The 17,372-nt window shown below is 38.5% G+C and overlaps 1 protein-coding gene across 1 annotated transcript; it reads left to right on the top strand.

Annotated features, from left to right (window-relative positions):
• The first annotated feature begins 5,773 nt into the window (after window positions 1–5,773).
• LOC138179625 (muscle M-line assembly protein unc-89) lies at window positions 5,774–15,859 on the top strand. The gene is made up of 9 exons (XM_069112647.1): window positions 5,774–6,154; window positions 8,703–9,082; window positions 9,862–10,084; window positions 10,167–10,454; window positions 10,668–10,795; window positions 10,888–11,060; window positions 11,356–11,728; window positions 12,409–12,847; window positions 13,275–15,859. Exons 1-9 carry the CDS (start codon window positions 6,073–6,075, stop codon window positions 15,530–15,532), a joined length of 4,344 nt encoding a protein of 1,447 aa, XP_068968748.1. The 5' UTR covers window positions 5,774–6,072; the 3' UTR covers window positions 15,533–15,859.
• The last annotated feature ends 1,513 nt before the right edge of the window (window positions 15,860–17,372 follow it).

Raw genomic sequence — 17,372 nt, 5'->3', positions numbered from 1 at the left:
ATAACAAGAAACACGGTAGTCCTAATACATATTTATGAGCCGGGATGTGCATGAAGAGAGAGTTTCCAGACATAGAAACGATCGACTGCGTCTCATAATCTATGGAAAGTGGAGCGTCGTATAGCACGTAACCGGTGTAACGCAAGACGGATCAAGCGGGTGAACGATCGATGTCACGAACAGCCGTGTCGAACGATCGACGGAATCGTGTTACTCGCGATCAGGCTCGTTGACTGTGTAAAAAAAAAAAAGAAGACAATCTCGTGGTTTGCATACCACGGTACATTCACCGAGACGTAAGCGTGGTTTTATCTCGCGTGGAGTTTTGTTTTCTCGCGGGATTAATAGAGCGTTCCGAGCGAATCGTCTCGTGCAATTTGCATACAGAAAGAAACATAGACTACAGTGAAAGTTGTACGTTCCAGACGTTTTATGTCGCGCCTTCCCTCCAAAACCTTGACCAACAAATTAAGATGTATATTCGAGTTGACCGATCAAATGTTCACGAGAAGAATCTTCGATTAAAAGTTTGCAAGTAAAAACTTGTTTCGACTAAGTTTATTAAATCAGTAAGTTTAGTAAATTATGCGTCATAAAGTTTCTGTGAATAGAAGCGTAACTGTTTGCACGAGTAAATGCATTAAACAACAGCTTATCGATGCGAAACAATGAAGGTCTATCTCGGAGCGATTTCAAAACCGGTCACGAGCCACCTTACGAAACCAAGATCGCAATCTTCAGTATCTGCTCTTTGATAAATACGAATTCGAGTCTTTCGCTTGCCTATTTAACATACGCGAAATATTCTGCAAGCTCTTTTACAAAATTAATTTTCTCCTTCAAAGAAGTATCTGGTATAAAAATTCCCAAGATTTCAGTTCCTTCGTTAATACCTGCTGCTTGTACGTTTTTAATATACGAAAACTTGTATAACTATGTTTTAAATTTTCAAGCAAAATCCGCAACAGAATTCTCTCATTAAATTCAATTTTTTCATCGACGAAATAAATCACATGGAAAGTCAGAACATGTTAAATTCCCGATCTCGACTTAGTAACTTTTGTACGTTTACTGCATGCAATATCTTCTACGAGCCATATTTCAACTCTAATTAAAATCTCTATTGGAGTTCTGTCACAAAACTCGCTTCCTCCCCCAACCGAACATCCTACACGAGAAATCCACGAATTTCAACTTTTCTCCACTTCTTGTACGACTACCATGCAACAAATATTCTACCAATACGTTTCAACTGCAATTCAAATTCTTGTTTCACAAAACTCGCTTGCTTCCGCGACCAAATACCCCGGTAAAAGAATCCAAGAATTTCAAATTCTCCCTTTCCACTTACCTCTTGCATCGATCACGCACGAAGCATTCTACAACCACGTTAAAACTTCAATTAAAACTCGTAGGAAATTTCTTTCAAAAGACTCACTTCCTTCCCAAAAAGTCCAAAGATCTTAAGTTCTTCTTCGCGCACAAGTATTCTCACCATCGCAAAAAAGCAACAACTACCCTTGTTTCAAACTATCGCGCAACATGCTCAAAGCCAGCTTCTCAGCTCGTCGCTTCCCATCACAAAATCGTGTCATTTGCAAACGAACTGAAAAATGTCTCGCTCTTTAGAATCGTCTTTGACTCGCAGAATCGACGCATAGTCGTGACTATAGCGCGTTAACGGTAAGCACTTGCCAGCAAAGGCGTTAGCAGCTGTTGCACGAGTCCTCGTGTTCCAGCTGCAGGTGCACGTGGTTGGAAACGGTCGTCCCCCGGGCGGAATCGGAGGCGGAAATGCGTAGAGCGTAACGCGGTCGATTCGCGGCGAAAAGAAAAACTGTCGCGCGCTTTCGCGTGCACACACGTGTAGTCACGTGTCCACGTAAAAAGCCGCACTCGCGATAGATAAGAGAGACACAGAGAGCGGAGCTGCAGCTGCGACGGAGGCTGCAGGGAAACCGAAAGCCATCTCGCTGCTCCATTCAGGTACAACGGTACTCTGGCACCGATTAACCGTCTTCCCCTTCTCCTTTCTCTTCCTCGTGTTCTTCCGTCTCCTTTTCCCGCCTTCGCGACCTCTTTCTCCGAGAAGTCGCGTCCTCTTTTGTATTCCCGCGTGAACGTGCCGCGAAAATGCCGACCGTAACTGAAAAAATGGCCAGTGCCTGGTAAATTCTGCGTACGAGGACGAGAGCGGATTTTTAATTAGACGAGCCATCTGATAGGACGGGACAGAAGTTAGGGTGCTTGCGACGGAGAATGTGTTAGGACGAGGATGGAGTTGTTTTGGTCTGACTTGGCGAAGGTCGATCGGAAATTTTCTTCTTTCGACTGGACGTAAAGGCGACTTCTGGTCTTGCTTTGTTTCACTCGGTTTGACAGAGATCGATATCGAGAGCGAGTCTTCCTTCGACCGAGTACCAACGTAATTTCTGCCTTTGTTAGATGAATCTGGAATTTTGTTCTTCTGACTCGGTACAAAGGCAATCTTTTGCTTGGTTTGACGGAGGTTGACATTGAGATCTCTTCTTTCGATCAAGTACGAAGATACTTTTTGGTAATTTTTGCGAACGTCTGGCTCGACTTGGTGAAGATCGACGTTGAGTTCTGTTCTTCTGACTAGATACGAAAGCGGTTTTTGATTTACTTCCGTCATTTAATTCTTTTTAGTTTTATTTCCTGTTAGTTTCCAAGTATTACGTAACGAGGTATTTATGCTAAAAAATTGGAGAAAACTAATCTCGTGTATAAATTAAAAATAATTTAATGCAGAATAAGCAGACGGGACAACAGTAAATAAAAATTTTGCACATAAAGTGAAGTTGTCAAAATCGACTTTTTAATCAGTTTTCGTGGATGTAAATGCTCAATTATGCGTTGTTCTCTCTCACAGACTTGCTTTTGTTAATAACAAGAATTTCTTGAAACGTTTCTTCTGCTTTCCTCCTTTCGTTCTTTTTCTCTTTTTCTTTTTTTTTTCTTTTTTTTTTTTTTTTTTGAAGCCACAAGAATTCGCAGAAGGTATATTTCCAAAAAGACAGAAATCGCAAACAATGAAGTCACCGACGCGACGTTCAAGCTATAATATGTTTCTCGTGGCCCTGGCGAAAAATATTTCTTTACAGCATGATTTATAGGTGCGATTGACCTCTTCTGCTAAAGTCACGCACGCTGGTAAAATATTTCAACCCGGGGCACAATCGTGAATGGCTCAGGACCTATTGTGTACTTGGTGAAACTTACCTGAGAACAAAGCCATACAACGTTTACCATTTTTACTAATTATCTATCATTACAAGTATTCAACAAGCTAATTAATTACAGGAATAAATGTTTTTATCCACGTCAATAATTATCTTACAAAAATGCTATAAAAAATAAATCTTAAGTCTTTACAAATTAAAAGATGAGAATAAATAATGTAAGAGATGTTTCAACGACCACTGAAAGAAATCAGGATCGTCTTCTTTTTTATGTCATCATCGTTGACCAGTACAAGATGTCAAATGGTCCCACTTCGAGGTATACAAGATGACTACGAAGGACGATGGAATCGTGTTCCCGTGCCCAGCACGAAACCTCAAATTCTTTCGTCATTCGTGTAAATTGATACCTAACTGTGTGGTAATACACTGAAAACACAATATACTTTACACATATAAACCTTGATCTTCTGCCTTCTTTCTATTCTCTCAATGAAAAATTTTCCACTTACTAAAACTTTTCTCTTCTTTCTAAAGATCGATTATACAGGGTGGTTGGTAACTGGTGGTACAAGCGGAAAGGGGGTGATTCTACGCGAAAAAAGAAGTCGTAAATATAGAATAAAAATTTTTCGTTTGAGGCTTTGTTTTCGAGAAAATCGACTTTGAATTTTCGCTCGGTACGCGTGAAGTACGTTATAACGGATCTCACTGTAGATCGTTGTCTCGATGGAAAAATTAAAAAAAAAAAAATTGAAAGAAGAAATTTTTATTCTATATTTTAACCCCCTTTCCGCTTGTACCACCAGTTACTAACCACCCTGTATATTCAATTATTATAACATTTTCACATGTAATTCTATTTAAAAGTATTGTTAAAAATTAATTACAAATCCACCTTATGTGGTCTAAAGCCTTTCATAAAGAGAATAATTACAATTTTATCACTATACTATACTATATACGTACCTATACTAGAGAATGTTTGAATCTGTGAATAAGTAGAGAAATAAAAATTCTAAAAGCACGCTAACAACCATAACTTTGCGTTACCGAACGAGTTAATTAAAACCAGGAACGGAACAGAGAATCTTGTTATACGCGATGCCAGCGATTTGTTCCCTGATTTGGAGCTCTTTAGCAATTAATGCATAATGCAAAAGCATTTTATTTTTCTCGATGGCACGCGCGAGAGGCAAGGTCAGTGACCGGCGTTGACCAAACAGCGTGAAAAGCAAGGTGTGCCTTCGTAAATATAAGCGTATGATACATTCCAGTGGGAGTATCGGAGAAAAAAGAAGACAAAGGGAAATATCGACTCGTTGGAAGCGAGCACAGGGCGTAAGAATATCGGGCAGTGACGTCACGAACGCGTGCACTTCTTTACGTCACCGGAAATGCAAGTTCGCAAACGCTAGGAGGACTGTTTCTAATAAAAAAAAAAAAAAAAAAAAAAAGTGAGGTTATGGATGCTCCTTATGAATTTTAAAATTTTCCACAGAGGACGATATAGTTAGAGCTTAACTTTCATAACATTTCCATATATGACGTTATTATACGAGCCTTTGAACGAGCAGTTGTATCGACTAGTCAGCTCCACCTTTTATTAATTTTCTAATCTTATTACGTAAGTAAAACAATTAATATTCAGTTCTCAAGCTACGAATGATTCGATGATTTTCTCATAAGTTCACTCGTCGCAACAAGATAACATAAACGATGATAAATTCTATGGTATTTAAAAAACAGTATTTGTGACATCACCACTTTTCTGTAGTTGTGAATTTATGGAGATTATTTATGTGGTTTGCGAACGCCTTGTATATTATAAAATCATTGAATCTGTGAATAATGATAAAGTAGAAACTCTACAAGCACAAGATTTCTAATGTATTCTCGTTATAATAACACGGAATAATTATCGTCAAAATTATCAAACGCTTCAGTAACTCGAACTTGAAAGCAACAGCATCGATCTATTTGTCGGACTTGATTTCTTTTATCGCTAGAATTATTCGCGAATATAATACGAAACTTGTACCAAAGAAATCAGAACAAAGGGTATACTTTAACAAAATACATAATGCATGGACGAACTAACCTAACCCAAACGTTCGACGAATCTCAGGCGAAATATTAAACCTCAGAAAAATCTCTACAGAACCTTCGTCCTCGAATTTCCAAAATATCGTTCAAATCACCCCCAAAAACACTGATAAAAGTCGTAAATCCCCAAAGAAACGCGTTGCGTATCTATGTTTCCACAAAAATTACAAATTGGTCATTTTAAACACTCTGACGGTTGAACTCTTAACTCCCGCGTTCCCAGGAGGTGTCAGCAACGTCCGGTCATGTTCACCGAGGAGACACGTTATATAACTCGGCAACAATCGAAACAGCCGATTTCAATCACCGTAGCTACAGAGTCAGCCGTTAAACAGCGAAGCTGTGGCTGTTTTCATAGGATTTCGAGGGATTTCGGGCGAAAACAAAGAGGCCAGATACAGTGGGACAAAGATAGCTCGAGGAGGAAGCCCGAAGAGGCTGGCGTCGCCACGGTCGTCGGCCACGAAGAGGTCCGGCAGTGCTGCACCGAGCCTCGTGCTATATCGAGCCGAACACGTTCTTCCTCTCTCTCTCTTTCCTTCTTACTCTCTCGCGAGTTCGGTTCAGCCATCGTTCGAAAGACAGTTCGGGGAGACACCTCGAGGGCTTTCCCCACTTTCCTCGACCGATCACCACGGAAACTCTCGGTCGATCGATGAGGATCTTTCGACGCTCGATGGTCCAAGAACCGTCGAAAAACTGGCCAGGAACGGAGTGATCGTCGAGCCGGGCTCGACGTGGAAGAGGAAGAGGAGGAACGATCATGGGCAACGCCACCACGAAGAGCCACTACTCCAAAAGTCAGCCAGTCTCTGCCACTAGGAGACCACGTTGGGAGGGATCAGGTAGACACATTGCTTCTGTGCAAACGCGTTTACGTTGCTTGAACTGTGCCGTCTGATGCCTCGCGAACCGATCTCCAGGGATGAGATCGTTAGAACGCGTCATTTGGAACAGCGACAACCGATCGCCATCTTGATCGAGACTCGATAGACGAATAAAAGTTTCTAGTTTGCACATGATGCATTCCCATAAATTTTCTTTGTCAATTTTCCGTTCATTTAGTTCAGAGCTTCTCTGCCGTGAATCGGACTTTTCGAATGAAATTATGGAGGGTTCAGGAGGTGTTCGAAGGGACGTGAGATATGGTGACTGTGGGCTCTGTGCGGTGACACAGAGCTTCCGGTAACGGTGTGGCGAGTGTGACGATGCTCAGTGTGCCTGTCTCTCGATTGGCTTGCTTCGATAGTGGGATGATAGCTAAAATTAGGCTGCTTCTGCCGACAGATCTGTCATGCCCGCGCAACGTTTGAGTGATCGGTAATGGACGAGGAATTAGGCTAATCGGCAAGTTCATTAGGTCAGTAGGATCGTCGATTTTCTACATCACGTTGTTACAGAGGGTGAAATGTTGATCGATATTGGAAATTGTTGATACAATTGGTAGAATATCGGTGAAATTTTCCGTGATAGTCTACGAGAGACTGTATCTCTGTCAGTGGTAGCTTCTATGGAGGTTTATTCGAAGATCGTGTATTTATTTACTATCAAATCAACCGGTTATCCAAAATTAACTCGTACGCGTTGAGGGCGTTTATTTTAATAGCCGATGGTGGGTCGGTTAGCGATGGGCAGGCAGCGTGGAAGGAACAAATGAAAATACAATCTATCGGATGAAACATATTTCTGCCTACTTTGTATCATGCTTACCAACTATCTGTGAGGAACACTGAGAATCTACGTAATGTCTCTGTTGATTAATCTCTTAAAGATAATCGCTTTCATTAATACCTTACTTACTAATCTTTTATCACGTATGTTTAATTTTTGTTCGACTCAAATATTATTTTAGAAAATGTATGCAATATTAATACGAATAAACGTTTCTAAGAGGGTAAAATCCTTTGACGAGTAATTAACTTTAACATCTAATACCTACGTACGTATACATCATTTTTCTCATAAAAATAAAATCGTTCTTTTTATACGCTTGAGGAATTAATTCTTGGAAAAATATATGTACTCTTCGCAAAAGGTAGATTTTAAAGAAATCAGTTTGAATCTCAGCATTTGTAGCATAACGATACGCGTTGATCGAATATTACAAATATTAAAATTTTCTAAACGATTCAATTTTTTCCAAGGATTATAAAATTCGATCTATAATTTCAACTAAGTCGTTAATAACTTAGTATGATGTTTAACATGGCTATAAATGATCAATTAAAGCGATCAAGTATTTACAACTTCTTTCTTTTCTTCTTTAAACACATGCTCGATGGTAATCGATTGTCACAACATTTAGATAGACACGGAATCGATTCAAAGACGATAGGCACGTTGTAAAAGAGCGCCGAAGACACGTCGAGCCGGTGTCCACAGACTCGCATAGTTTTTCTCGACCTGAGGACAACGAAGCAGCGGCCCCAGGATTGCTAAACACTTTCAAATTTTATTTTGGGAGCGCCACCTGCGGACCTGTATTAGAGAACGTGTGTTCTACGCATATGCAAGCATCGTTCTGGCACGTGCGAGCTTTCTGTGAACTTATTAACCGAGGAATTCTTTTAAATACCATTATTCAGGCCAATGAATCATTTCCCCAAAATATATTGTAACTCTCATTGTTCTTCGCTTTTAATGTAACCAAGTATTATCGAAGTAAGAATAAAAAAAAAAATAATTCATAACATATAGATGGACCGATAGCAGGTAGCCATGTTATGTTCAAAATAGCATATTAAGTAAACAAACGTTTTAAAAAAGCGTGTTGCCAAATTCCACGTGATCCGTTCCCAAAGTTTGAATTTAAAGAATTTGATGAAGTTTTGACAAATAATAACATCGTTGTAGATTTCATACATTCTCTTAAGTATACTCAATGTGAAGGTTATGTAAAAATGGGATAACTTAATGCGTTGTTTTTTTAGAGTTACAGGTTACTCTAACGATTCTGATAGTCGCTAATGATTCTATTAACAGTAAATATTAACCAAACCGATCCACGAAAAGTGACGTTATCGAACTAAATTTGCAAATTTAACCCTACCATATTTTCATCCATCAACGAATCCGCAAAAATAATTAATTCTTATTACCAAATGTAATTATTCATAAATTATTGATCCCTAAACAAAGATACGTATTTATTCGTATTTTGTTCGAAATAACGGCACATTATCTTTCACTAATTATTTTTAAACTGTAACTGCAATACCCTTAAGAATACCAAAGATGACTAACAATAACTCATTAAGAATGTCAAGGAGAACTAATAATAAGTTATTAAGAATATAAAAGGAAACCAATAATAAAACTCTAACAATTCTTTTGTTAAGCATCGAATAAATGACATGAAAAAGATACAGAAAGCATTGCTATCCGTGATTTTAGGGCTTCCGGCGCCACCAGGAAAGCCAATTTTGATACCAGGAGCAGACGAATCGCAGCCGGATGTGGTCGCTATTCGTTGGGAGAGGTCACCAAGTAACGGTGGCTCGGCCATTGTCGGCTATTTGGTCGAACATCGAAGGCTCGGCTCGCAGCATTGGGTACGCAGCACACCAGGGCTTTGCACCTTTCCGGAACTGACCTTGAGCGGCCTCGAACCAGGATGGCGCTACCAATTCAGGGTCAGGGCTCAGAACGCGGTTGGTTTGTCTCGACCCAGCGAGATCTCGGATCCGTTGACTGTGACCTTGCAGAGATCCGCTTCATCCGCGCCCCACTTTGACCTTGAAGTCAAGGACACCACAGTGCTCGAAAATGAGCAGGTAATTCTTTCAATTGAAACTAAACCTATCAAAAAGAATCTTTCATTCTTATAATTAACGAACTAAATGTCAACTTAATCGAACAAATTTACTGCTGACTTTTATTCCAATAGAAAGATGATCGAGGTTAGGTTCGTATCTCTCTTCATAGCCATACTGGGTTGTTGATAACATATAGTAACTACAAAAAGTGTCGTCACACCGTTGTATTTATTGGCATTTCACCTATCAATTAATTAGATCAAAGTATATGAAAATACTCTTACATACGTGTAAAGATTTGATTTTATTATAAAAATGAAACGCAGAAACTGATAAAGAAACGCTCGCTTGGAAAATAAGAGTATGCAACTGATATTGTACTTTAATCACTGTAACTTTATCCTTGAATTTATATCTTTCCAATTTCCAATTTTAACGAATAAATTTTGATCGTTTAACTGAGAAAGTGATTGTATTGCATAGCAGAGACATTGATAGGTATCCTAGAATTTTGATAGATTTTTGAAACTCCAGAACAGTGAGAGATTCAATCTTGAACATAAACGATCTATTATACGCAGAGTATGGGAAGATATGGCAGGGCCGAAGCTACTTACGCTGTGTTAATCTAACGATAAATTGTTCTTAACGCGACAATATTCTAACTTTTGAGAATAAATCCTTAAAAAAGACCTTAAGATATGTAATTGATTGATCGACTGATTTATTCATTTTTGAAAATAGATTATTAATTACGATAATATTAATTCTTCTACGTTGTTTGTTTTTATTTCTAGGCTGAGTTCGTGGTGCGATTTACGGGATCTCCGCTGCCAAAAATCGCATGGTTCAAAGATGGCTTCGAGATTTTCAGTAGCAGGCGAACGAGGATCATCACGGACAGTGGCAGGAGCGTTCTCCTGATTCATCAAACCGCGCTCAACGACGAGGGAGAAATAAAATGCACCGCCACTAACAGAGCTGGTCACGCTAGCACCAAAGCGAGACTGATTCTAGAAGGTTTACAAATCACTTCCTCTGTTACGATTTAATTAGCAAATTGATGTAAAGTCAAATTTTAAATTATATTTCTTAAAACTAGCACCACCAAAGATACGACTTCCGCGTCAATACGAAGATGGACTTCTTTTCGAGCAAGATGAAACAATTAGATTAAAAGTGTCATTAGCTGGAAGACCTCCAGCATCGGTAATTTGGTACCACGACGGTGAAGTGGTTTCAAGCGACGAAAGACACATTTTTGAAACGATGGACGGTGAATCGATCCTGAAGATTCCTGACGCTAAACGAATTGACAGAGGAGAATATACTGTTAAGGCGATAAATAAGCTTGGAGAGGATACGTCGTCGTTTTTAGTAACTGTAACAGGTTGTTGTTATAAATAAATCAATATAGATAAATTATTTTAAGTTCTTAGAAATAAAAAATTGAGATTACTTTGGATTCTATTTTATTAAATAAGACAAGTGTTTTCTTTGTAATCGAAATAAGTAAATTATTTCAATCTGGTAGAATTGTAGAGTTGGAATTATGTTTTCTACGAAACTTTTAACGTGAAATAAATTGCCTTTTCGATTTTAGATCGACCCGCAAGACCTGGAAAAGCGACAGTCACAATGACCTTAGGGAGATCGGTAACACTGTCGTGGACAGAACCGGAAGACGACGGTGGTTGCAAAATTGGCACATACATCGTCGAGTACTATAGGGTTGGTGATAAAGAATAATATTGGACTTGTTTTTATAAAGATGCAGTTTAGCTTTAATCGGTGATTTGTTAATTTTAAAAATTGTTTCATAGGTCGGTTGGGACGTGTGGTTAAAGGCAATCACGAGTAGGCAGACCAAAGCAACGTTGTCCGAGTTAATCGAAGGATCTGAGTATAAATTTCGAGTGAAAGCGGAGAATCCGTATGGCGTGAGCGAGCCCAGCGAGGAGAGCGACGTAATCTTCATTCCAGATATAAAAAGAGGGTACGTTCGTTTCACAATTAAACGATTAAATAAAGTAAAATTATTTGGAAGCATAATACTCACGTTTCCCCAATTTTTATAAAATTTTATTTTATTTTTTGCAAATATTATCCGAATGTTTTAAATAAAGTACCATTTTTTGGAGATGGAATATTCACGTTTCCTTTATAAAAAAAAAAAGAAAAGTGCAAAGTGGAGCAAAGTAAAATTTACATATATATTTCACAATTTCTAGACTTAAATAAGATTTCCGTGTTACTAATTTTAAATAATAAATATTTCTTCGAATGTTCAGCATAATGGCGCCCTCGTTGAGCGGAAAATCGCAGAGTCATAGAGAAATTAGATCGCGAGAGAAACGAGAAGTCAGTTTCGCAGTGCCTACTCAAAGAACGAGAAGCTTGACAAGAGACGAGGCTCGAAATCGGGACGAAGATGACGACGTACCTTTTGGACCAGCTAGTAGATCAGTATCAGCTCAGAGACTCACAGGCCGACCATCCAGAGCCGATAGTAGGGTGAAATTTGCCTTGGATACGGTAGACAACTCGGAACCACCACCTGTTCCTCCGGCCAGATCGAAGGATCATTCCATTTCAAAGGTCGAAAGCCAGGTTGGAAATCACGTGGTTCGTTCGAGTGTTGCTATGGATCTACCAAGCACTGAGGCAAGTGTTTTTTTTTTTTTTGTTTGTTTTGTATTGGTTTTAATTCTGATACAATTTTCGAGATTTTATATTTCAATCTTGTTCTTATTTCAGAAATATTAAAATGGCTTTTAAAATATTCTCTGAAAACATGTAGCATAAAACTGGCACGAAAAATTGTAAATAGCAATAACAATTCTTTTATATTTTACCGAAGATATTTTATTTAAGATATTTTTCTAACGTTGGAAAAATTGAGTCAAAAATCCTCTGGTACATGTGAGGAATGTTAATTGCTATAACTCTAGTCGTATTCTTAGATATCTATAAAACTTGTGTATTTGTATAAAAACTTTTATAAATTTGTGTAAAAACTTGATTTGTATAAAACTTTGTGATTTAACTATCTAGTTTTAAAAGATATATCTCTGGATTTAACAAATTCATTTTTCTCATTATGTGGAGAAAAATACTTTAAAAAATAAAATGAGGACAGTAAAGAATGAAATTTTTCGTTTCGAAAAAAATTACCGAAATGCATTTCTTTGTGATATGTATAATTACAGTGATAGTAGACTTTAATATAAATTAATAACATGCTATTATAATTACTATTAAAATATCAATAAATATTTAGTTCTAATATTTCAAACAAATTTTATTTCGTAAATAAATGGAAATTTTTCTTACGTTTAAAACAGAACTTAATTCAGGATAAGGAGCCTTCGTCAGTGGCAATAACTGTTGCCACCGTAACAGTAACACCACCAGAGGTAGAAGAATCTAATAGACGGCTAGCGTACAGAGAATCGCGATCTCGATCAGTTTCGATGTCCAGAGAACGCAGTATGTCACCGTTGTCTATGCCTAAAATTCAAGAACAACACGAAGAAGAATTTTCTTTAAGTTGCTCACCTCTTCGTTCATCGTTGAGTTTAAATTTCAAGAATCAAGAGGCGATCGTCGACGAGCCACAAATCGTTAAAAGTCACTCGTTAGATGATAAAGCAACATCACCTACCACTCCTATGGAGGATGATGATACTGTTATACATGGAAGTACAGAGTTTATGATAGTTTTATACCCTCAAGATCAAGATAAGAAACTGGAGGATATCGCTGGAAGACGAAAGAGTTTAGGTGAGAAAACAGAAATTTATTTCATTTATATAGTAATATAAATAAAATAATACGAATTTAAATAATAAAGTTACATTAGGTTTCAATACGTTAAATATTCAATTTTTAAGAATTCATACTTCATTCAATTCTAGAAAGAGATTATATATATAAATGTTAAAAAATGTTAATATGTGAAATAGAATGTTCCCAAATTCGGAATGACGTCAAATGACACATTTTTAAAGATAAGAATATCTATCGGAAAAGAAGGGTTTAAAAAGATCGATACATTAAAATTGTGCTATCACTAATTGAACATTTCCAACAATCAGGATGCAAAATATCGACAAAAATTTCATTCTGAAAAAATCAATGATGGGTTTTGCTATACCGCTACCAGGATTTAGAGCAGTGAAGTAATTCAGAGTAATTTTTCGATTCACAGAAACGCCGCAAATCACAGGGGACATCATAGAGGACATCGAAGACCTGATACCGCCACCCATGTCTCTCTCCCTTCCAGAATTATTCAGCGTGGAACACCAAGTAGTCGAAACCCTCCGCGAAGCAGTGAGCTCCACAGAACTTCTTCACGAACGCGCCATGGAACGTTTCTATCGTGCAGTGGCAGCCGAAGAAGCTTCCGAAGTAGCCAAAAGGAAAGTGCAAATCGAACGAACAACCGGAGAACTGGCCACAACAATGGAAATTAAACCAGCCACCGAGACAGAAATTGACATCTCCAAACGACGACTATCCAACCCTACTGTCACTTCGCCAATTCTAATGAACTGGCAGTCAAGGAAAAATCGTAGAAGGCTAAGCGAAGGCCTACCAGAAAAAATTAAAAGTCCATTAAAAATACTAATTCCTAATTTATTGCCAGACGTCGAAGCAATGTCTGATCCCAATATACCTGGCGATTCAGAGAATCCAATTGTCACTTCATGGGGGCTGGACAAGCCAGAAAACACGACCATACCACTGCGCAGGTGGCACGACGCCAACATACCATTGGTCGAAGAGAAACCACCAGAAGAATCGATACCCTGGCAGCCCAGCGCCAATGGAGATACTCCGTGCAACGAGGTGTTCCCAGACACCTCACAAATAGATAATTTGTCTCCGATATCGAAACAAAGCTCACAAATAGAAGAAAAGACAAAAGAAGAGGAAATAGAAGACGAGGAAGAAGAGAGTATCGAAACATCTGAAGAATCATCGGAAGAGGTCAGCACTGCTGACAGTGAAGACTTGAAGCTTCTGAAGACCAGAATTCTTGGCAGGCTGGTATTGGATGAAGAAGACACGTATCATCCAAGAGGAAGGCCTGTTCCACACGTGGAACCGGAACCACCACCAATTCCTCCACACAGGATACCTATTTTAGATGTCACACCACCAACGCCTCCTAAAACAGTTGCTCCTGTATCACCAACTACTGTTGTTCCCAAATCTATACTGAAAAAGCCTAAAGAAGAACCGATTCCACTGAACAGCTTTGGTAGACCGATTCCTCCTGAGAAACCAATTAGAAAATCACTTCTTCCGAATGTTCAAGCTGTGAATAGGAACGAAGAAGAACAAGTAAAGGCACCGATCACATCTGAGCCTCTTAAGGTACCTGTCATGTCCGAATCTGACACTGACAGTGTATTATCAGCTGGCGAAGCTGCGAAGAATCGCAGAATCCAGGCAAAGGCAAGGACCACTACACCGGAAGAAGAGGTGGACGAGGAGGATATCGAGGCACGAATGGCGATGGTTAATCACTATACCGAGATCGTCAGAGAACACTCTAATCGGTTTAATTATAGAAGCTCGGAGGAGAGGAGGCTTGGAGACAGTATAGCTAGTTCTAGAAGATCTTCGTTTTCCGAGGACCAAGATGTAAATCAGGTAAAGGATCGTGCTGTAATAAGCATGATCTCTGAGAAACTAAATGGAAGACAGGGCGTTAAAGAAATTCAACAGGTTCAACAGACGAAAGAGACGAAGAAAAGCGAAGTTGATAGACAGGAGAAGTCGCAGGTTAAAAGAGCTGCTGGTTCTCGAGGAACGACTCCAGCTAGGGACACGAAGCCTGTAAAAGAGAAACGAACGAGTAGACCAAGTTCAAGGAGCCAGTCACCTATATCAAGGTCACGAAACGTGTCCGTAGAAAGAGGAGTTTCTTCAAGATCCTCCTCCAAGACCAGGGTCAGAGCTCCGTCACAAGATAGAAGACCTCCTTCGAGAACAGGCTCGGAGGAACAACGATTTGTCCGAGAGAGATCTGTCGATGAAGGTCCTCGTCGATCGAGGAAACCTTCTTCGAAGGCATCTTCAAGGTCTAGTTCTAGAGACAGGAATAGAGCTGAAACACCGGTAGAATTGAAGATGGAACGTTTACAGAAAGCTCTTGAGAGTAAAAAGTATAGGTCTTCCAGACGTGGGTCCAGTGCAAAGAGAGAGTATCCTGAGAAAGCTTGGCGTGAGAGTCGGCTGAACGAGGAACAATTGGCAATGGAGGCTAAGCATAACGTTAGATCAACGGTGGGATATATAACTGACCTAACTTTATTATTGGCGGCTGTTTATGTTTATTTGTTTAAGAAGGAGACTATGGCTATTCCTTTCATCGCGTTGTTGCTCTATAGAAGAGTGTCGGAAGAGATTAAGGGAAGAGTGGTGGAAGGATGGTGGTTCAAACGAAAGCAATAATGATTTGTTTGTATATCTGCGCTTCGCGACAGAAAATTTCCAATAAAATTCGAATGGATTCAGAACCAAAGGAATGATAAAATATGCGATAGGAATTCACGAAAATTTCTATATCTTTGCAATAAAAATTGCAACGAATTCGAAAGGAGAGCAACGATAAAATCTGCTATTGAAATACGTAGAAACGTTTGCAGTTCGCGATGGGAAATTTAGAATAAGATTCGATTGGATTCGAACCAAAAACAACGATGAAATTTGCAATAGAAATTTGCAGGATTGTTTGAAGCAAATATTCGAATGAATTCCAGTGATGTTCTAGGAAAAATTATTAGAAGAGATTCTCAACTCTCGAAAGGGAAAATTGCTGCAAAAAAAGGTGATCGTAGTCCGAACGATGATTATTCGAAGATCAAATTCCTGACCTTCGATGCAGCGTCATTGCAGCGTGCTGATTTAAGTTTGTAGACTTCGAGATACATCGTGGCAATCTGTCAAGTGTACCTATCGATGGTGCCTTGCTTTTAAGGAGCCAATCGTTGTATTTCATCGAAGAATTATACCAAACGAGTACCAAAGATGATAGTATATTTTAAGAGATTCTATTTAACGACAATGGTATATTATTATTGTTATTATTATTTATTCCTATTTATTATGAATATTCTTACTCGCAATAAATGTGTACATAACTGTTGAATTTCAAACCGATTCTTTTCTTTCTTCAATTATCCTATTCCATGTCTTTCTTATTTCAGTTAATTGATATAATCATCGTTTAAAATGCAATTATTCGCGAATATTGTCATACATGTATGTTACGTCAATATTTTTAATTCGTACATTTTTGTGTCATTTTTTTAAATTTTTCGCATGAGAAATACCAGGAATGATTGGAAACTTATCACATCGAAATATTTATGTACACTTTATGCTTACCATACTAATCTAGCGGAAAGCTACTTCGCATCGAATCATGACCACGACAATTCGCTGCTGGCCAAGAATCTGTCGTTCCTTATCTAATTCTGACGCTCTACGTTAAGACAAAAGAGAGCCTTAACATCAAAATCGTGATAACGGAAATACCATTATTTCTATTTAAATCTCATACCTTTAAAATTTGTTATCGAGTAGATCAAACAATTACCGACGAAATTGTGAAACTTGTAGAAAAATAAATAATAAATTTATAGATATTTCTTTCGTTAAGGAAGAAATTATAAAATTCACATCCTACGTCGTTAGACAATTGATATACTATGTCATGAGCCAAACATTTTATGTTTCTTGAAGATAACATTGTACTTCATCGCTAACAATACGCTGCTATTTAACAAGCGGATCATTTTATCTTAGTAATCGTCAATCACTCTCTTTGCGATTCATAAATCACTCATCTTACTGTTATTGCTGATTTACGTTAGCAACAGACACTGTTGTAGCGTCCTACTAATTTGCTTATACGCTACAAACCAACAGTTTAAAGTCTCCGCGTGTTGCAGAAAATCCAAGAATTTCGAAAAAATGCCTTGAAAGATTCATTCGTCGAAAATCCATTGAAATAAATGAAATTATTATTTCTAATAATAATATCGCTCGTGAGCAACCGTAGAGTTGCACCGCCTCAATGTTGCAATATTACAACTATGTTGCATTGTTTGTTTGCATCAGGCCTAAATCTACCGAAACGCATATGCGATATATTTATTAGCATCGCCACTGTGAAATCACAACAACAGCGCATCAACACCGAGTCTAAGGTCTAACGCAGACCAGCGACGACTGCATGTTCCGATCTTCGACATTTCAATTTTCGATATCTTCATTTTCAATATCTAAA

This window comes from Bombus flavifrons, chromosome 1 (assembly GCF_040668555.2).
Source record: "Bombus flavifrons isolate JBK064 chromosome 1, iyBomFlav1_principal, whole genome shotgun sequence".
In the NCBI taxonomy this organism is placed as follows: domain Eukaryota; kingdom Metazoa; phylum Arthropoda; class Insecta; order Hymenoptera; family Apidae; genus Bombus; species Bombus flavifrons.
Note: the sequence above shows the minus strand (reverse complement) of the source record. Positions and strands in the feature narration are given on the sequence as shown.